At 41.9% G+C, this 21719-nt stretch overlaps 3 protein-coding genes across 5 annotated transcripts; all 3 read left to right on the top strand.

Annotated features, from left to right (window-relative positions):
• The first annotated feature begins 1746 nt into the window (after window positions 1–1746).
• On the top strand, window positions 1747–9700 carry natd1 (protein NATD1). Of its 3 annotated transcripts, none has more exons than XM_080511486.1 (6): window positions 1747–1836; window positions 2734–2784; window positions 3230–3535; window positions 4883–4963; window positions 8059–8177; window positions 8390–9700. In XM_080511486.1, the coding sequence occupies exons 4-6, from the start codon at window positions 4930–4932 to the stop codon at window positions 8504–8506; spliced, it is 270 nt and encodes an 89-aa protein (XP_080367612.1). In that variant the 5' UTR covers window positions 1747–1836; window positions 2734–2784; window positions 3230–3535; window positions 4883–4929; the 3' UTR covers window positions 8507–9700. The 3 variants fall into 3 exon arrangements, with proteins under 3 accessions (XP_080367612.1, XP_080367610.1, XP_080367611.1); XM_080511484.1 differs by having other exon boundaries at window positions 3230–3627; XM_080511485.1 differs by lacking the exons at window positions 1747–1836; window positions 2734–2784; window positions 3230–3535; window positions 4883–4963 and adding an exon at window positions 6341–7120.
• Window positions 9701–12311: 2611 nt separating this feature from the next.
• On the top strand, window positions 12312–14964 carry tmem11 (transmembrane protein 11). Its single transcript, XM_080512079.1, has 2 exons — window positions 12312–12370; window positions 13986–14964. Exons 1-2 carry the CDS (start codon window positions 12324–12326, stop codon window positions 14500–14502), a joined length of 564 nt encoding a protein of 187 aa, XP_080368205.1. The 5' UTR covers window positions 12312–12323; the 3' UTR covers window positions 14503–14964.
• A 2098-nt stretch (window positions 14965–17062) lies between these two features.
• Window positions 17063–21397, top strand: dhrs7b (dehydrogenase/reductase (SDR family) member 7B). Its single transcript, XM_080510934.1, has 7 exons — window positions 17063–17192; window positions 18756–18941; window positions 19043–19161; window positions 19639–19849; window positions 20032–20124; window positions 20211–20363; window positions 20583–21397. The coding sequence occupies exons 2-7, from the start codon at window positions 18788–18790 to the stop codon at window positions 20786–20788; spliced, it is 936 nt and encodes a 311-aa protein (XP_080367060.1). The 5' UTR covers window positions 17063–17192; window positions 18756–18787; the 3' UTR covers window positions 20789–21397.
• The last annotated feature ends 322 nt before the right edge of the window (window positions 21398–21719 follow it).

The following is a 21719-nucleotide window of genomic DNA, read 5'->3' as shown; positions in this document are numbered from 1 at the left end:
CCATTGCAGTGGCATCGCCTGTGACCAGCAGCTGTGCTTGTTGAGCTAAGAGATCGACTCTTCGCCGTAGTTCTGCTTCTCTGGCTTCCTCCTGACTTCTCTTATGTGCTTCCAGCTCCAAGCGGAGCTCGTGGTTTATCTTCTGCAGGTGCTGGAATGTCAGAGTGTGCTCTGAAGACGAGTTGGTGTTATTCTACAACACAACAAGCTTTAATGAGGAAAAAAGCATTGCATTTTTCATGTTACGGACACATAAATCTACTATATATGAATTGGAGATAGCCAGTTTGTTTATGGAAGGTATTGAGAACTGATATTGTAATATACAACAGTACAGATTATAATGTACATGCCACCAATATTGAACACTGTGCCTTCTGCCTGATACCTGTAGCAGTAACTGTTGCCTCGAATGACTCTCTCTCTGCTGTTTTAACTCATCCTGCAGGATGCTGTTCAACTGCTGCAGCCGAGACAATTCCCTCTGAGTTTTTTCCAGCTGTAAAAAAAAGATTAAAACAACCTGTTGTATCTAACATGATAATGTGTTTTTTTTTATTCATTCAGGTAAACATGCACTTTAAACAAAATGCTGTCCATTCCTATATACACTCACCTCTTTGACTAGTTGTGCAGTTTGTAGTTGACACGGCAGTGCTTTCTTATCTATTGTGCAATCACAGACGGCGTTTATTAAGACCTGTTGGTCTTCGGTGTGCGGTGTGGTTTCCACTGGCTCAGTTCTCGGATCAGCTGCTCTCTGCATGTTTGAATCTTCATCAAAACACTCATCATTTAATGACAATGACACCATTGCAGAAGCAGAGCTGTTAACATGCAGCGCTCCATCAGTTACACCTGATCGGGGGACAATAAGGAACACAACACATTCAGCGCAACTTATATTTCACCTTATGTCTGTATATAAATGTGCTGGCATGTATTTGGAAAAGAAAAAGCCATTAACGAAAAACAACATTTTTCTCATCAATCTGTGTTTACGTGATTCTCCTGCTTGTGTGACTCCACCAAAAGGTGAGCCCTGAGGCGTCCCATCACTCTCGTCTAGATGATTGACAGATGACGGAGCAGAAGAGGCAGAAGGTGAAACAGGAAGACTTAAAGATGAAGACCCTCCATCTGGCGAGTGTCGCGATCTTTCACCTTCGATTTCCTGTTGCTCGTACTGTGGAATTATATCGTTTGCTCCGTCACTGAGTTGGTGCCCTTGAGGTTGCTCCGTGTTCTGCTCTGACCTGTAAAGATGAAACAAACAAAAGAGATGTGTGAACACAATAATGTGAATTTGTCCGGTTGATTACTCCAACAATGACTAACTGATCCCAAGAAAGGACACATTGTTACATGAAAAGTGAATTCTACCCGGTGGCCTCCTGCGTGAGTCCCGGCCGCACATTCTTCAACACTGCTTGGACCCAGTTGCGTCTCATCCCGGAGGTCATTGCACACAACGTGTGCACCCCATCTCTGCTCTGTGTGGACAGAAACATTGTCCATGAAATCACATTTTGTAAATGAGAGAGTCACTATATTCAGTACTATTAGGTGACCCTCCATCTGAACTGTTAGTTTACATTAGGTTGTTGTCACAATGTGAAAGAGATATGCCGTAACATCTCTGCAGTTGTGTTATAGTTGTGCTTTTATTGTTCATTAATGATTATTCTGATTGTTACGATTATTTTGTTAAGTGAATGCAATGTTGAAATGTGAGTGGCTGCAGGTGGAGAATAGGGGTGTGGTCAGGTGTGCAGGGGTGATGAGACTGCCCGAGAGGGAGCGGAGTTGGACGTGGATGAACGAGGGAGCAGTCTGGTGAGTTTATGCATCGTTTATTGTGTTGGCGTGGTTAAGGAGACAATTGGAGACAACCAATGTCATCAATAAACTTTAACATTGCAATAAGCCCCCACCCTTTTTGTAAATTAATAAATCAATTACGGTAATCAATGAAAGACTTTATTTGTCCTGGAGGGGGGCAAATGAAGTCACATAAATAAATAAATAAATAAATAAATAAACAAACAAACAAACAAATAAACAAACAAACAAACAAACAAACAAATAAATAAATAAATAAATAAATAAATAGTGCAACAACAAACTACAACTACATCTCTGGGCAAATGATTGCCAGTAATAGTACAAATGTGATGATAAAACCATGAGTTAGATATAAATACAACAAAGAATGAAGGTCAAAGGTTAAATATGTATAAACATGTGCAGGAGGCAGGGATCAGCAGAGTGTTTTGCAAAACCAGTTGTAATTTTTATGTTCAGATGATAGGGGTGTTGTCGGCAGCTGCTGAAAGTAACTCAGAAGTAACTTGTAATCTAACCTACTTTTTGAGGGAGTCACAAGTAATCAGTAATCGGATTAGTTTTTTAAAGTCACTGGCAACACTGTTGGTGAGTATAGATAATAACTATTATTATGATAATAACTGTTTTTAGAATAGTGCAATGCAACGCGATAAGGCAATAACTAAATAAGTGCAATTTTGAATTTTTGTTTCATTCAGAACCAGAAATATAGAAACAAGATTTTTTTTGTTTACAAGGGAATCTCAAAAAAACTGTGATTGTTGGAGTATTAGTTCAAAGATATGTATATTGCAGCATCAGACTCAAACAAATAAAGTAATAAATTGATGAATTGTGATGCTAAAATCCAACTTACCTGTTTCTTTTCATTGTGATGATGACAAGCTGCCGCAGGAACCAAAGAGGAGCACAGGTCAGAGTGGCTGGGTGGCTGAGGTGAGATGCTTGTTTTCATTTTTTCAGGATTGTCACTGTGACTCCGGTCCTTTTTATCCCTTTAGTACACATTGAAAATAAACAAAGGTTTTATTATCTATTTTAAATATAACTTTAAACTGAAATTTCATAAGCAAATTTGGCAACAAACCTGATTCCATCCAAGGAGGAGGAACGTCGACCGTAATGTAGAAATTTCCTCCCAGTCGCTTGTATCTTTTTTACTTGTGAATTTTCTGTTGCATGGTCTGGATCTGATGCAAAAAAATGTAATGTTGTATTAGAACTATTGTTCATTAGTGCTCGTCTTTTTTTTTGTCTGTAGCCATTTCATGCAAATAAACTAAACAGACTCGCCATCCACATATATTGAGGAAATTGTATGTTATTATTGAAACAGAAACTAACCCGTAAATGAATTGTGTGTAAAAATTACCTTCTTCAGGGGGTCTTTGGTCAAGTCTGCCGAGTGAGCGGCTGCTTCTGACGAATGTGGCAGCGGAGAGAGAAGAGCTGTGAAGGGATGAAAAGCTTCGGCTGCTGCAGAGGCGGAGGGCTGATCTGGATCGGCGGGACGCTTGACCAGCAGCCTGATGGCCACCGCCGCCGCCGCCTCCTTTCAAACTGCCACCAACTTTAGTGGCCGCTGCTTTCAAGTCACCAGCTCTGTTTCCCAGGCTGTTGCTCCTTCCAGTACTAACACTGGATTTGGCTGTTTCACCGCCTGCTTGTTTACTTCCACCACACACAGGTACGGATGATGCCGCTCCCTCCTGGAATAGAAAGGAGAAGAAAGGAGGGAGTAAGATTGGCGAAGACTGATAATGATTCTTTGGAAAATATGTGAGGAAAGTCACAACTGTATGTTTTTTTTTTTTTTTTGATGTAATGATTATCACACTCAAATGTAAAACATCCCACAGTAAACTCACAACATCCAAACATGGACTCCATGACACATCCAATCCAATCACCACTGGAGAGAGCCTTTTAATCCTGATGAAAGCTCTTAATTTGCTTAAGTGCCATCTGACCAAAACTGTGATCATGAACGGAGACAGACAAAGACACACACACACACACACACACACACACACTTCAAGCTTAATCACACTTAAGCACTGGAGAGCCATCAGATAGAGGCAGTCTATTCCAGTCTCGGTTGATGCAACCTCCCCAACTACAGAAGTAATGAATCTGCGGACGGACCCCCATGACAGAGAAATCAATTAGAAGAGGCCCGAGGAGCCCTGAGTTAGCAGTTTGCAGGTTTTAACTGCTCCCTCTTGAGCTTTGGTCATTAATGGACACATAAATAAAGCTGAACGCGTGCACTCCGCACAAAGATGCGTATCATCTCTGAGGAAACTGTGTCCCTCAGTTTAAACAACACAGATGAGGAAGTCTGGGATTTTCATATGGTTGTTATTAACTGAACTGTAGGAAAAGGAGCACGGTTGTGTTTAATAGTTAGTTACTTATTGTGTAAAAATGTCAGCGAGCATTAAAATAAACCAAAAGAAAGCAAATCATTGTTTTGCTCTCTAAAAATGTGAAAAACTCAGACTGAACATTCCACACATTAAAACAACACCATGAGAAATGTTGAGTGACTTTGATGATGTGCCAGTTTGATGATAAGAATGCTTCACAGTTTTGGTTTCCCAAACATATATTTTTGTAAGAACCAGATCGTGAACAGTCATCAACACTCAACTCAAAACAAGATTCTAACAAAACCACTGCGTTGGAAGTCACAGAAAGGATCCCTTAAAAAAGATTTTCATCAGTCTTCTATGTTTTGAATGTGTAATATTGGCACTTTGTGTGAATTTGTCATCTTCTTTAAACTGTTATACAATAATTAAAGGAAATACATTCAAAATATTGTGTTGTGAGTAATCTATGTTGTAATTATGTTCATTGACTGAAGAATAGGACAAATAGGATGAAATATTCAATTTCATGACTGAAAACACATTTATCAAAAAACCCTGAATGTATCATTTTGACAGGAACATCACTAAAAGGCTTTATATTGGACATACAGTTTGAATTTTGAGGTGAACACTCACCTTTCCCAATTTCTTCTGTGCAGGTTTGTTGAACTTGGGGTTTGCTGGAACGTCGTTCCACCTGTTGGAGATGAGATTACGACGGCGCCACAGGAATCATCCAGGCACGTTAACTTTTACACTTTTACAAGCACTCACTCATGTTTATGTCTATCGCTAAATTAAGTCCTTCGTGTGATGATGCTTTACACCACTGGATTTGAGACGGATAAGTGACACGTGAGTGACAAACTGAAAATCAAAAATCACCCAAAGTTTGAATCGTCACACGCTTATGAAGTAAAACAAAGCATGTGGCCATGCATGTAGTTATTGTGTGTATTTTGTATGTTTATGAGCACATAACATAACAGAATTACTGAGTAGAGCTCAAAACAGTTTTGGTCCATATTAAAATGCACAGAGTGTAAATTATTATACATGAAACTTTAGCTTGAGAAACATCCATAGACAGACAGATAGATAGATAGATAGATAGATAGATAGATAGATAGATAGATAGATAGATAGATAGATAGATAGATAGATAGATAGATAGATAGATAGATAGATAGATAGATAGATAGATAGATAGATAGATAGATAGATAGATAGATAGATTGGATAGATAGATAGATAGATAGATAGATAGATTTGACTTACCTTGGTGCCTTGGACATCATTTTTAGCGATTAGATGAGAATTAAACTATCCAAATAACTGAAAAGTTCTGTATGATTGTGCTATTATTCTGTGAAAGGACTGAATCACTTCGAGGTCTGTATACTTGTGACCAAAGAATCACACTTACATAATCCCACACAGTGTGAACAGACTTCATTAGAGTTTTCTTGGATTAGGCAAACAGCTTAACGGGATTACAACACAGTAATTTCAGTGAACTTGATGTACCAGGCTATAATTTCAATATCCCCATGAATGTCTGACATGATAGAGTCAACAATGACCTTACATGAGAAGAAATCGAAAGGGAATACTTCACATTACTCTCTACAATCTCAGGATACAGTCTGCTGACTGCATTACCTCTGCTCAGGACACGCAGTGATACAGCTGTCACAGTGAGACTGTGTGTGTGTGTGTGTGTGTGTGTGTGTGTGTGTGTGTGTGTGTGTGTGTGTGTGTGTGTGTGTGTGTGTGTGTGTGTGTGTGTGTGTGTGTGTGTGTGAGAGAGAGAGAGGGGGGGGTTGAATGTTTGTGTTAGAGTCATTTTATGTTTTATATGTTTTATTGTTTGCTTCTTCATGTTTCTGTGTTCACCTGTCGACCTGCCCCATATGCAAGTACTATGTTCACCCACGGGGTGGCGGGGGGGGGGGGGGGGGGGGGGGGGGGGGGGGGGGGGGGGGGGGGGGGGGGGGCAAATAAGTCCTCCAGGTGATTGTGGCCATGTGTGCCGGACAGGGGAGCAGACACGTTTTTTGAACCTTGTCAGGTTGGCTGATATGCAACGTTTATTTTGGTGTTGGAAAGAAGGAATGTAGGAACTTGTATTGAGCTGAGCAGAACCCAGATGATAACATCAACCGTTTGACTGCTGGAAACTAATAAATAGATTAAGATATCCAAAGACAAACTTGCCCATTGGACCTTGACCATTGTTGCTCTGTACACGTTCTAAACCAAGTTACCCGTCCTCACAGGAGCAGCACTTTAAATGGGTTAAAGTGCTGCCACAGTTTCAATGTTTGAAATGTGTTTAGTCGAATTGTGCTTTTCATGCCTACGGAACTGAACTGTCAGTAATATAGGTGTATTATATAATATAGTTGTATGAATGTTAGAATATATTGAGGTATGAAGCAAGCACGCAAAACCACAACAGTCAAAAAGTCAACATGACGAAACTTTTCTTTTGTTTTTCAAACACCTGTGTTTTCCCGTATAATGACGACCTGCACTTTTTTTTAACATTTACACAAATATACAATAACTAAAAATAACAGCGAGACACGTACTTTCCACAGCTGATTGTTGTGGGTTCATGCGTTGCAGCGGGGGTTTCCTCCTCGCTCTGAGACCGCGGGCACTGATTGGCTGCTCGTCACGTGACCTCACAGCTGATGGAGTGTTTTCATGTAGCCATTTCTGGTTAGCCTCGCTGCACAGGTAGCAAAGCCATCGCCTTGAGCTCAGAAAAAGACCAAAATAAAACTGCACCATGGCCCAGGCAGCACAGGTGAACGCCCTGGACGCAAGCAACTCTCAGATTCACGTGGAGCACGACAAGAAGCGCCGACAGTTTGTGATCAGGCTCAACGGTGAGTTCAGTGGCTGGATGCTCGTGAGCTATGTGGCTAATGTTAGCACAAAGGCAGTTGCAGTTATCTCTGACATCGTCGTCGGTTTTTTTTCCTTCCATCTGCAGATTAAAAACGCGAATATGTTAGCCGGTCCACGCGGCACAGTTGTCGAGTGTTTATTGTGGCGGTGTTTCTTGTCGGGGGAGAGATGCAGATCAGGACAATGCATTATTGGAGCTGCTGACTTCCTGAACTTCAGTTGCTGATTATTCTTCTCGACGAAAACATTTAGTTTGTCGAATTAGTGAGAAGAAGAAGCAACAACCCTACATTGTTGCTTAAATAACACTCACTGATTTTTACTGAAGGCATCAAGGAGAAATAGCCTTCAATACTGCTTCACACCAATGTGGCCTCAGCTTTTACCTCATCTGTGTGTTGCTTCTGTTTTTTGTTTTGTTTTGTTGTTGTTTTTTAACTTTTTGATCATTTTGAAGTATTTTGTGCTTTTTGCGATTTTGGTGTTCTCGATAAATCCCATTTACTGAATCCACAGATGTATGTATACACCAAAATGGTGGAAGCCTGAATTGCCTGAATGGAGATCTTTATCTGCCTTTCTTCACCCAACATTACCCCTTTTCCCAGAAGCACTTGTCTGTACTTGGTTAGACATGCCATTCCTAACTAGGCACTAATTTAATTCGTTTACAACTGTGAAGTGAGCCATAATTATACCTGTGAGGTTTTAATACCAAAACGTGGTAATCACTCTTACTTAAGCTTGTGTACAATGCAAGAGGAAGGAAGTGTTCAACCAGCTTTGTGTTCTCTTTTGAGCAAAATCAGCATGCCCCAGTAAGGTGGGGTCAGTATTCTGTGTCAGCTGTCAGAAATGGGGTGGGGTGGAGGCAAACCGAACACGAGGAAGCGCTTCAACTTGCGTCTGCCCTCAGGATCTCATGATCGAGCCGTTCTACTCTATGAGTATGTTGGAAAGAAGACTGTGGACTTGCAGCACACTGAGGTTCCAGATGCCTACAGAGGGAGAGGGATCGCCAAACACCTGGCCAAGGTAAACCTTTGTGAATGTTTAATTTCAGGATTTTGCTCTTCTGCAAAACTACACAGACTTGAGTGAATAACTCGTGTTCACATGCATTGATTATAAAGTTCAATTTGGCCCAGAATAAATAATGTTCCGTCGTGATTCTACTGCTTTGTATGTCTGGCAAGTGTCTAACCCAAGTAAATTTGAATGTGGTTTTCTGTGTTATGTGGTGGCAGGCAGCCATGGATTTTGTGGTGGAAGAGGACCTGAAAGCTCACTTGACCTGCTGGTACATTCAAAAATACGTCAAAGAGAATCCTCAGCCACAGTACTTTGAACATATTTATCAATGACGCCACGTTGCGAGGGCAAGATGTGAAATGGAGAAAAGGACTCCCAGGAGATTAAAAAAAAACAAAAACAAAACTGTGTGGCAGCATGCCTCGGAGTTACAGGATGATGCACAACAAAAGGACCTTCTGGGCATTATTAAATATGACACTGAACTGAGTGAATCGAGAGACGACTGATCTCCCACTGAAGATGTCTGTGGCGGGAACGTTGACGCGACCGCTCAGTTTTGTCCAACGACTCGTGATTACACTCTCCCAACATGCAAGAAATGAATAAGCTGGTCATGACTTGTAAAAACAGAGCAACCAAAGGTGAAGCTTGTTACCTCACATAGAATCTCGCAAGGTGTATAACCACCGGCGACTTGAAGCATGCAGCGAGAGCAGATTTGGGTCAAATCTTTCACGATGTTTCAGATTTCTGTCTGTGGACTCAGGAGAGGTGAGCTGTGTTACAACATGATGTATGTCTCTGTGTTGGTTCAACTGATGAGCAATGATGGTTTCACTGACTAGTATATGACTTTTATAACACATTTTTTGTTTCCATCTTTTCTTTTTCTTTTTTTTTTTTGAGTCCTGAAATCCTTGTATAGATGATTTTGCATGCGAACCTGTCTTTAAAACATAAAGCTAAGCAATATATTTTCTAGGTCTTTTGCAATTGGGGTTAGAAATACATTTGATTGTAGTTTGTTTATTTCTTTTAAACACATATTCTGCATTTTGAGACATTTATTTTTTCCCAAATTGTCACTTTTGTTCAATTTTTAATTAACCCACTTTCAGTATGGCCAACAAAATATATTTAAGGCCCATTTTTAAAGTCAGGAAGTGATTTATTAGATGGTGAATCCAAGGGTATGTCACTCTGAGGGCGCTCTCCTCACTCAGCCTCGGGGTGGTTGTTGTTTTTTCCACTGTACATGTATCTTACAGACACTGTGTGACACTTGGGTCTGAGGTCTTTCACTGTGTGGTCCAACACTTCATTGTGGTGGTGGACAAATGTCACTGCTCACACCAGCAACAAGTGCAGCACTGTTATATTCAGGGCATTCACATTCTTCAGTGTCGGTCCTTTGTTCTTTCACTCGGGAAAGTAACACTGGGTGTCTGAAACGTAGATTTTCCTGTGATTTGCTTTATTTGTTTTGCCTTACTCACAAGGCATATTTACCCAGCTGATGACAAAATGACACAATTCATCACAATAGATATTTTGTAAAACTTTTTTCTTTTTTTTTGGGGGGGGGGGGGGGTCTCCCGGAGGTTTTGCTGTTGACAATCGTTAAGCGTCAAGGAGAAAAAGGCCTCAGGTTACTGAACACACACGGGCAGAAAAGTCTGGACGATCTGCTTTAATCACATTGGCACCATTGCAGGAAATGTATTTCCATTGTAAACATTTTCCTTTCAGTGGCACACACCTCCACGGGCTATTTTAGTTGTAGTGTTATTTCATTTTTGTGTGTTTTTTTTTTTTTTTTGGGTTTCTTTGTCAAGAAACTAATTTTTGGGTGAACATTTTGAGCAGGAGACTGACAACTGCATCAAACTGTTCCTGTCCTCGCTACTTTCTGTTCTCCAGACATTTTTGTTCTCCTTCTGTAATTTTTGACAAATACATGAATAAACAAATCTCATACACATTTCCATGTTGTAGTGTCTTTATAGCAGAGATGCACCTGCATATTTCTGAAGTGAAAATGTGAATATTTTTTGCATCGCCACTGTGCACTCATAACAGTGATTGAATGAGGTGATATTCTTATCAAAGATTTCTCACTGTAGATACCTTATTAGTCCACTTACCCCATTTTTAATGCAAGTTATTTTAAAATACAGTTGCAGTGATTTAATTGTTTAAAATGTTCATCTAAAACCTTAAGCTGCACTGCGTTGATCTTACTTTGGCGCCATCAAGTGGAGAAATGTCAAATGTACGTAGACGCCTTTTCATCTGTATTGCATATAATCCAGTCAGTTGATATACAAAACATGACTATAAATGTGTCATGTTTTGTTCTTTACTTTCAGCTCGTACTATACAGTGTACAAGTGATGCATCAATATCTACGGTCGAGGTTACACATTGAATGGGCTGAAGGGCCTTGACAGCCTGGATATGCTTCAGAGTGGTTGAACACTTGGTAGGAAGTTTAGCCCTCATTGTCCCTTTTCAAAGTTGTCATATTTCTCGGCAATGCTTTGAAGAAATCAATGTCACAAACTTGAATCGACTGTCAAAAACATTTTGAGGTTACTGAAGGACATCTTGATTATTTAGCGTCAAGCCCAACGTCCTTCAAATACCGCTGACATTGGTCTGCGGTCAAAACAAGGTCTAACATTTATAAATCTAACAATGCACAAAATAGTTCCAGTGTGGTGAATGCAGTAACCATCTTGAGCTTAACTGCAGGACATCGATCTGTCTTCCATGTCAATTTATTTATGGCGCTGGAGCCAGTCCCATTGAACAGTCGGCAAAGGCAGGGTACACCCTGGACAGTTTGCCAATCCATCACCGGACAAACCCAGAGAGACAGACAATCACTCACACTCAGACCTATAAGACTTATAATAAAACATGAGCCAAAAATACTGATTATGGTTAAATATTTGTTGGACATTGAATAAAATGTATAAGGAACTCTTAAAAAAAAATGCACAGGCTACTATCATGGAACAGTGGATGAGAGAATTGGAATAGGAATGCAACAATAGAAATTGCTATTATAACCACAGTACCACTAATAAGTAACTTGTTGGTTTTGGGAAAACGCCTGATTATCAGTTTATAGAAAAATACAAAAATTCATATGGGTAGTGAAATCACATTGTCAGCTGCTGACATATTTCACTGGTCTGTTGTGACCCGATAGGTGACTGGCAGAAATCGTAGACTTCGTACAATGGTTGTTTTGGGCACAGCACTTTGGTTCCAGCTGATCACACATTCCTGAACTGAGCCATTATAGTGGTTACATCCAAAGCTCGTCAGGTTACAGCCACAGCACGCGGGCACAGACAGAGCACGTGAGGGTAAAAATATGGGTGAGTAGTTTCCAATTCTAAACCCTCCTCAGAACCAGATTTTATATAACCATATTATATGCTGAAATTGGCTTCAGTATTCAGTCGTCGTAAATTTAACATGAAAAGTATTATTTCTATTTAATTACGCTCTAGCATAACATTACATTTAAAACAAAATGACTTATTGATTATTTTCTTCAATGAATTCTGGATATGGGGTGATCTCTCACCAACTTTATTTGCATAGTGAAAAAAAACACAACAGAAACATTACACTGCATACCTGTGTGGCAGTACATGGTTCAAAACCATTGTTTGATATACATATCCTCAAACAAATTGTGCACGTATGAAATGTTTTTTCCCAAAATTATTTGAAGGTTAAGCAATATTTAAGGTGTCCAGGTAGATTTTTCTAATAAGCTTGAACACTCGTGGGTTTTTGTTTGTATATGTCAAGTTATGACTGAGAGGCAAACACATAAATATAGAACATTTCTCAAATCGTGTTCTGTATCTGTAATTTTCTGCTTTTCCACGGATTAGGTTCGTACTGAAAGTGTGAGCAAATCTGCCTTCCCAAAAGATGTGACCTCTCAAACTTATATGTGCCATGACAAAATACGTAAAGGCAGGTACCCTGGCTTTATGGCACCAAGGGATTTGTAGTGTCTACTTTCGTCCTCCCAAGGCAGTTTACGATATTCCTGCACTACATTACCCAGAAAGCTTAGGGCTGTCTTACGTCAACTGCAATCACAGTTGTATCTCCAACATGGCGTCGCTGGGAAGGAGGCGCGGTGTCCCAGTAAGCAGGGAGAGGTCAGTTACTCCACATCTTGGTCATTAAACGAAAATGTTTTAATAGGCTACATTGTTTTGTCGAAGTAACCATGCGGTAGATCTCAAACATGCATATGGTTTGTGACTCAAAGTTACGCGCCCTCACGAGGAGTTGGAATTTCAGCGCCTGGTTAGCAAGCGTTAGCAGGCTAGCGTGCACGGCTAGCTCTCGTTAGCGGGGAAACAAACCAGCAGCTCATGTGATGTTTTGGGAGATTTCACTCCAGCCGGTTAACAGCGGGAAAAGTTGAGTTCTCGCACTGAACACTGTGGGGACACCACACGGACCGGGCGGCGCGGTGTTAGCTCGGCCAGTAGTGTTGTCCGTGGTGTTTGTCGACCTGTTCTCAAAAGTAAAATGGGACTCAACTTAGCTGGCCAGTCCTCCCAACTTTCCACCATTCGATCAGTCCGCTGATGTGCCGCATGTACATCATGTCCTCAGCTCGCTGGTCCAAAAACTACTTTCACTCGTATGTTAAAACACTCTTTGGTGACGATTTCGGTGTTTGTGGGGAAATTAACCTTGTGCGATTAGTGTTCGGAGACGGGCAGGCCTCAGAGTGCTGCCACTAATCTACACAATGTTATCTCTCCTCAAACGCAACTCCAGGAAGAATATTCCACAAGAAGCTGAAACATCATTGAAATTCTCTTTTCATACACAAAGTATTCAAAGCGTGAGCCAGGTCCTTTTCCAATCGCGTTTTAAAAATGACTTTATATGTTGCTATATATGTAATGAGATAAACAATATTAAATATCGCCAATGTGTTTCAGATAGTCATTTAAAGTCTGTACTTTCTGCGTGACTTACGTTTCCCATCAATAATAAAGTCCTGACAAGGAATCTTACGATCCATATATTTTATTTAGCCGTAAAAATTGTTAGATTGTCTTTATCTCAATGTTAAATGTCACTGCAATGAACAACAATCATTAACCCAATGTCCTTCAGGGGTGAAACCTAAACATGTATAGCATGCCTGCTGCCTTGACTTTGTAATGCCAGGAATCTGTCGGCTCTTACATGTGATGGCTGTCTGGAGCTTGATGTGTCACAGTATAGACTGTGTAACCCCGTCACATATGTGGATATTTTGTAGGATGTATCCTACAAAATGCTCTTAGATCCAAGGACAACAGGAGGTGTCATTGTATTTAAATAATAAAATATTGGTCGTGGTAGTTTCAAGGCTCGTGGAGAAGTGACTCGACAGCAAGAAGATAACAGTAAACGTTGGTTGGTCATTGGTTGCTTTTTATGGCAACACGTAAGCACTAGAAATCCCAACCTCAAGTGTTGGGTTTGCACAGACCTGACGGGATTAGATCAATTAATAGAAACTCCTGCGGTGCTTTCGTGTCTGAAAATGTTTGTGCCACTAGAAAAACAACAACAACAACAAAAAAATGCTGGTGTATATCATTCATACATTTTATTTGTACCTTTTGTTTCTACATTACAAATGTCAGTGTATGACTCTTTTCGTCTTTTCCACTGCGCTCTGGAGCAAGGCAACTTCACTACATATTTGAACACACTGGTTCTCCATTCTCACTGTTACCCATGTGTTGTTCTGTCTTGGCACAGGGGAGTGATGGCAGCATCCGACTGCTACATTGTGCACGAGATCTACAATGGGGAGAATGCACAGGACCAGTTTGAGTACGAGCTGGAGCAGGCGCTGGAAGCCCAGTACAAATACATTGTTATCGAGCCCACGCGGATCGGAGACGAGACGGCCCGTTGGATTACTGTGGGCAACTGCCTGCACAAGACGGCCGTGTTGTCAGGTGCCGCCTGCCTCCTGACACCGCTTTCACTGCCCGTTGAATACTCGCGCTACGTGGCGCTTCCTGCCGGCGCCCTCAGCGTGGCCTGCTCCGCTCTCTACGGGATTTCGTGGCAGTTTGACCCCTGCTGCAAGTACCAGGTGGAATATGACAGCCAAAAACTCTCGCGGCTGCCTCTGCATACACTGACCTCCTCGACACCCGTGGTACTGGTACGCAGGGATGACGTCCACAGAAAGAGACTCCATAATACGATAGCGCTGGCGGCCCTGGCCTATTGCGCCAAGAAGATCTATGAACTCTATGCAGTATGAGTGCACTCTGAAGAGAATTTACGAACCGACATAAAAAAAGGAAGAAAGAAAGAAAAAAAAAAAAAACAGAACCTACCCACCCCAGACGTAAGAAAAAAGTGGAAGTCACGACCAGACCCAGCAGTTCGCTCCACACACGGTGGACGCTTCTATTTTGAACTTTGATCAGAGGGATATAGTTAAAACTAGAAGGACTTTGTTTTCTCTCCCCCCCTTTACATTTCCTTTACTTCTTTGTGACAACAGCACACTTATCTCAGTAGTTGAGCCTCATCCCCCAAGCTTACCACCTGCATCCTGACACACAAGCTAGTGCACAAGGGTATATGGCAGCAGATCCTCTGGACTGAATCGTCTTGGAGTTGAAATGGACCGACATGTTTTGTGTACCGAGCTGTTTTTCCCCTCGTAGTTTTACTGTACCCCTTTCTTCCTGATCAGTACATCACCTTTCATTAAACTTTAGGATATTTCAAACAGACTTTTCTCTGTTATTTTACGTTTTGTCATGAAATGATTTCTCAAGGATGTCCAGAGGAGAGAGAATAGCTCCATCTTGTTTGAGATTGTGTCTTTACGTGGCTGTTTGCTTGAGAACGAGTCCCAAGTACGATTTTTTTTCTTTGTCGTGTCTTATTTTTGTGGCGACAAAATCCCCGATATTATCAGTCATTCTTCCAAGTTATGTCGAGCTCGTACAGAAACTGTTGGGACTTTCTGGATTCGTAAAAAAATATTTTTCTTTTGTAAGTTGGTCCAATAGTGTGTCTCCCATACATCGTCATCCTCACCGAAGCAGAGAGTGAAGAATGAGCGGTTATTCAACACGAGGCCCAGATGTGAATAGGTACGAGTCCTCTGACGATACAGAAACTGATTAAAAGTTAGTCGTATTAAATAAAAATCAAGGACTCCAGGCATACATGTCACGCAGAATTTTATTTTTTTTAGCCTATGTAAAACATCCTATGATGTTTTCCAATCGCTTGGATGGACTTTAAGCTCAGTTGAATAGCATTTGGTTGTTCCTGTAAACATTCATCTGATAACTGACCTGAAATTTAAAATGATGCTTTCGTTTGACATCAGTGATCTTTGCATAGGAAATGTGCTCAAAGTCCCAAAAATCGTGAATAAGCAATGGAGGCAACAGACTATTTTAACGGAAGATGTGTCAGGAAGCAAGAAAACAGGTTGCAAGCTTTGCTGTGTTTGTTCACATGGATTTTGCAGACACGGCAAAGGTGTGTACTGGATGTGGAAAACGATCATTCAGCTCCTTGCCTATCTTGCAAAGTCTTTTTAAAAAAAATGCAAAACATTAATAAAGTTGGGATTTCCATTGACCGTGAGCCTGATGAGATGAGTGGAGCTGGACTCAGGAGGCGGCAGCTCTGAAGCACAAGGATAAACACTCAAGTCTGGTAGAAGAAAATCTCATTAGTTTGCTGATTGGTGGCCTTGGCAGGGTCATTATGTTTCAGCTGACACCAGGCGTGGCACACAGGAGGTTAGCTGTTTGATCCATCAACTAATTTAAGCAGCACTGCGACAACTAATGACGCAGACATTGCCTCGGTCATTATTGAAGAGCTTTAGGATTGGCACATGACTTCAACGCTATAACAATCATCTTGTACACGGCTTTATCCACGCAAGGGCTGTGGGAGGCTGGAGGCGACCAGCTGGCAATGGCCGAAGTCGGTTTACCCCCTGGACAGGTCGCCAGTTCATCACAGGACAAACACATCCACACCTATAATATTTATACATCTTAAATACAATATTTTGGTTGCGATATTTTCATTGTGAGGCAAAACTGCCAACTGCTATATTGTATTGTACAGCCTTCATTTTATGTATACATGAAATCCTTGACCTATTTCAGCCAGACTGTGATTAAAAAAACAAACTGAATTGTCTCACATGTACATGTTTGGAATGTTTATCTGGTGGGTGTCTTTTTGGACAATAATATTACAATTGGCTGTGGGTTAGATTTTATTACAAGCCAAGTCAGATTTATTAGTGAATGATGTCCAGGGTGATGTCACTGTGTGGAGATAAATCCCAGCAGCAACACAAACCTAGAGCCTGAGCAACTGATTTTCTTTATAAACTCTGCTACAACACACAGACACAATGTTGCTCCATCCTACATCAAACACACCGAGCCTTAACCTACCTCGTAGCAGAATGTTATTTATCGAATAAGTATTTCTTTTTTTTTTAATCCTCTTTAGTGGATGTTGACCAGTGCCTGGTATTCATCTTGCTTTGTGGGATCTCCAATGCAGTTTCAATGCAGTTTTGTATGGGAAGTCACACTTAACTCATGTAAGATCCTTAAGTAATGTAATATTATGATTGTCAGTGACTTTAAATTTGAAATTTGGAGGCTCTTTGTACATAATTTGCACCGGCTGGTACACGTGGCTTTGCACTCAAGGTTACGAAAACAAATTAATTAATCTGTCCATTAGAAATATGGAAATGAGAACGTAAGCGGCGATGCCGATTTGCCGAAACTACAAATCCCACAATCCTTTACGCGGAGACTCTGAAGTCTTCCATGCTGTTCTCCTGTGCAGCAGGTTTTGGTCCTCCTCCAGAGGTGCAGCTCAGATCTCCAACCCTCTACTGGTGTGTACAACAGAACACCCGCCCAGGAAGACCCCCCAGTGAGATCTGTGAGTCAACATTTATTCAAAAGTCTTTGTTTTTCCAAAGCGGTTTGTTCCACACATATACAAGCTAGCGGTAGCATTAGCCTCCCTCGCGCCCACACTGAACCAACCTGGAGATGTTTTACCTGCGTATGTTTACAAGCTTGTGCGAAAAAGTGATGTTTGTTGCCCCAAAGTTCTCCAAAGTTTCACATCTATTATGAGCTGAGTTGTATCTTGTATCACGATTAAGCCGAAAAGCCAGTGAAGCTCACATATTATGGAAATCCAATGTAATTACTATAATAGAGAACCATTACAACAACAATAAAACATTCGTCTTGTTGTCCTTCCTTGATCTCACTGCTCGGTTGTAAACTGTTCAATTGTTAATGCTTCAATGGCTTGTAATGCATTCTTTGGTTAAAGCCTAATTATTGTAAACATAAATATGAAAATGTGCCTTACTTGTCGCTTGCAGCTTAGTTTGGTTAGATCCATGTCACAGGACACAGTTTGCACAAGTGTGTTGTCTTTAAGAAGACACTGTAACTTAACGTACCCACAGGTTCAAATCTGAGCTCTCACACAATCTGTTAAAGATGATTACACTGTTACCATGATGCTGCTTCAGTGTGTCCTGCTTTGAAAATGAAACAATTGGAAGGGGCTTAACTGTGATGTGGGCGAACATCTCCAATCTCTCTCGTGTCAGAGCATAATAGCTTACAAAAAACTACCAGTCAAAGTCACATTATTGCATATTGAGAGGGTTTTTGTGTTTGCACCAATTCGACTAATTTGAATGGGGGTATTTATCTCTGGAAACAGCTTAGAACTATGTGTGTGTGTGTGTGTGTGTAATAACTGGTCAAGTGAGGCAAGACAGACAAAACAAGAGTTCAATGTTCCGATAAATAAGATAAGATCAAAAATAGATAAAGAGAAACCACAATAAAAAAAGCACAATCCTAACGGATTTTTAAAAAAAGCAGTCGCTAACATAAACCAGAATAAGCACATTCAATGAAGAGTCACAGTAATAAATATAGCTAAAAATGGATAAAAACAATAAAGTGCGATGTCACTGGATCTTGTTCAGATAGTGATGGGAACAGGAACAAAGCTGTCCTTAAAGCGCTTCGTCCTCCACCGAGTGACCAGGAACCTTCGTCCAGAGGGGAGGAGCTGGAATTCGCCTGGTAGAGCATGGGAGTCACTATTAAGGATTGCTGAGGCCATCTTCTGTACATGTTTATTGAACAGGGAGGCTGGAAAAAGACTGTGACTCACCAGTGAGACGACTGGACCATTTTACGATTTGGTTCAGAGAGTTTCTCTCTTTTAAAGAGGTCTGACCGAAGCAGCCCATCAAGCAAAATGATAAAACTGTCTCAATAAAAAAAAAGACTCATGATTGTTCGGTCAATGTGGAGAAAAAAAGCACGTTTCCTGAGGCAGTGGAGGTGCTGACGGCCCTTTTTTTTTACAGATCTACTTGCAATTTTCCTCAAAGTCTGGTAAAAAAAAATTGGTAAATCATCAAAACCTTTTTCCAACCAAATTTCGCTTGTGCTTTTGATTTAGCTGCTGTGGCGCGCTGAGGGAGATCGCTCGCCATGGAGCGCATTCTGGGAGGAGGACTACTCCCACTGGCCCTGACAAGCGTGGGTGTCTTGCTGCTGTACCGCATACTTCTCCGCCTCAGACAAGGAGCCTCTGTACAAGATGCCGTCGTGGTCATCACAGGGGCCAGTTCAGGACTCGGCAAAGGTCGGCGCGCAGTGCGTTTCATTCCCCTTTCAGCTTGTCCTCAAACGATCTTCGCCGCGCTGACGCTTTTGGTCCTGTTGTAAATGTTGGACGCGTTGCAGAGTGTGCACGGGTCTTCCATGCGGCGGGCGCACGGCTCGTGCTGTGCGGACGGGATGCCGGCCGCCTGCAGCAGGTGGTCCAGGAGCTGACGGCAAGTTCTGCAGACGCACAGAAGAAGGTGCGTTCAACATGACCCACAAGCACCTGAGGCCACGATCACTCCCAACTTTTTAATATCTCTTCTTTGAAACATGCGATGCTGGTGTAAAAGCAACGTGTTATTTTCGTCATATAATACTGTTTATTGTTATTTATACTCTCTTATTCAAAGAGGATTTATTTCTGCTCCATTTAACTTTGAATTACAAAATTGGATCATGTTTGTAAACAAACAAAACATACTTTAAATGTATACCTCATTTAGAAAACGGTGTCCTACTTCACCCTATTGTGATTTTAAAATGTAACATTTTCTGATTTAATGCACATCCCATGATATTTTAGCTACTATTAGTGGTTGAATGTGTCTGTATACATTGGAAAGCTATTAGAAAGAAGAAAAAAAAGACCCATGATGGACAAATAGAGTTGTTTGAACTGAAACTGTGAATGTGTGGGTGCTGAAGACGGCTGCAATGTGGCGTTCATCCTCCAGACTTACACCCCCAACACAGTCACCTTTGACCTGGCTGACACAGACACCGTGGACCGAGCTGCAGAGGAAATCCTGAGGTGCTACGGACAAGTGGATGTCCTCATTAACAACGCCGGCATCAGTTACCGTGGCAACATCCTGGACACTCACCTTTCCGTTCAACGGGATGTTATGGAAACAAATTACTTTGGGCCCATTGCTCTTACTCAAGGTGAGCAGCGAGCGCGGCCACAACAGTTTACGTGGCGAGATGCTCACATTTCGTGCTGGATGCAGTGTGAGTGTGCTTCTATGATGCAGAACTAGAGAATGTGAAATCATCCAGGATGCAAGTAATTTCAAGACAAATATACCTATTTTTATCATCCTCTATAAATCCCGTATCTTCTTCAGCGCTCCTGCCCTTCATGGTCCGCCGGCGCAGTGGCCACATTGTGGTCATCAGCAGTGTTCAGGGCAAGATAGCGATTCCTTACAGATCGGCTTGTAAGTAACGTCGCTCCCGTTCCTTACCGAAGTCTCCTCCTTTGCCATCTTTTGATTGTGAACGACGCCTCACTGTGTTCGAGCAGACGCGGCGTCCAAGCACGCGACTCAAGCGTACTTCGACTGCCTGCGGGCCGAGATGGAGCGCTACAAGATCCCGGTGACGGTGATCAGCCCCGGGTACATCCGCACCAACCTGTCGCTCAACGCCGTCACGGGAGACGGATCCAAGTACGGAGGTGAGTGGTGAGACGCGCGTGTGTTCGTGTCTGAACTCGGGAGTAATTGGAGGATATCCAGTGTACCAGCGGAGGACAACAAGCTGGCGTCTTGCTCGGCAACAAAAGTACCAAGATTTAAAGTGTCAGATCCTGTTAAGGTCACGAATAATGACTCGGTAACTTTCTGTCCACGCCTGTCGATGCCAAAACGTCTCTTGTGTGTAACGTTGTCTACAGTCTTGGATAAGACCACGGCGGCGGGCCGGGACCCCGGAGAAGTGGCCCGGGCGGTTCTGGAAGCCGTGCGACACAGGAGCAAAGACGTGGTTTTGGCCGGAGCGCTGCCCACCCTGGCCGTCTACCTCCGGACAATGTGGCCGGCGCTGTTTTTCAAGCTCATGTCTTCACGCGCTCGCAAGGAGCAGAAAGCTAAAGACGAGTGACGGCCCAGCGGCACGTTGGAGGCACGGAGGCCGTTAACAGGGAACGGGACTGTTGGGAGGCCATCGTCGTCACGGTGCCACGGGCCACCCATCCTCTCGTGTCTGACAGTCCGGACGATGTCACTGGGTTGTGTGGATGCACGATTGTTTCACATTTATTTTGCTGGGAGTGAAATATGTCAGCAGATTTAATAATTCCAATCCAAGCTATTAAATCCCTCAAAATCAGATTGTACTGCCGGACATCATTCTGGATCATTTGTTTCGTGTTAATCTCGTGGACCGCCACTGGAAAATGATCCTCGTAACATTATTGTGTACGAGGCAAACACTGTTTATCCGTGTGCAGGACAAAAATGCTGAGTCAACTGCTTCAGTTTCCTGTTCAACTCGGCCAACTCAATTTCACTCCAGATAAACATCACGCAGCCATGTTTATGTGTGCTCTGCAGATTCCTGTTGAAGTTGTGTTCCCTTGAAGGATGCTGCTCGGATATCAGGGACATGTTGAGATGTTTAAAGGAAGTAAAAATACAAGTCTGTCTTTGTTTTGTGTGCATGCTGGAGGTGGAGACGGTTTCAGTCAGCAGACGCTTTACGCATTTACCTTCGAAGAATATCTTCATATAAAGTCGGTCTACAATCAAGTGTTTCTTATATTTCCACCCTTCACTTGACAGATGAACGTCAGTAAAAACTTCAATATTGCTGCAGCTGGTCTGAGCTCAAATGAAAAATTCAAAAAAATCCAAGAAGAACACATAAAAGAATGTCGTGCTGCTGCAACTATGTTATATCATTTGCAAACACATCTTTCTGAGTTGAGGAACCATTGCTCACTCTTCGTGCTTGTGTTTTTAAACTATGTAATCCTTGGTGTGAATACAGTGAAATGTCAAAAAAACTACATTTTAAATTTTGTTGTAACTGG

The sequence above is a fragment of the Blennius ocellaris genome (genome assembly GCF_963422515.1).
Source record: "Blennius ocellaris genome assembly, chromosome: 16".
NCBI lineage: Eukaryota > Metazoa > Chordata > Actinopteri > Blenniiformes > Blenniidae > Blennius > Blennius ocellaris.
The sequence above is the reverse complement of the archived record's forward strand: the minus strand, read 5'-3'. Positions and strand labels throughout refer to the sequence as shown.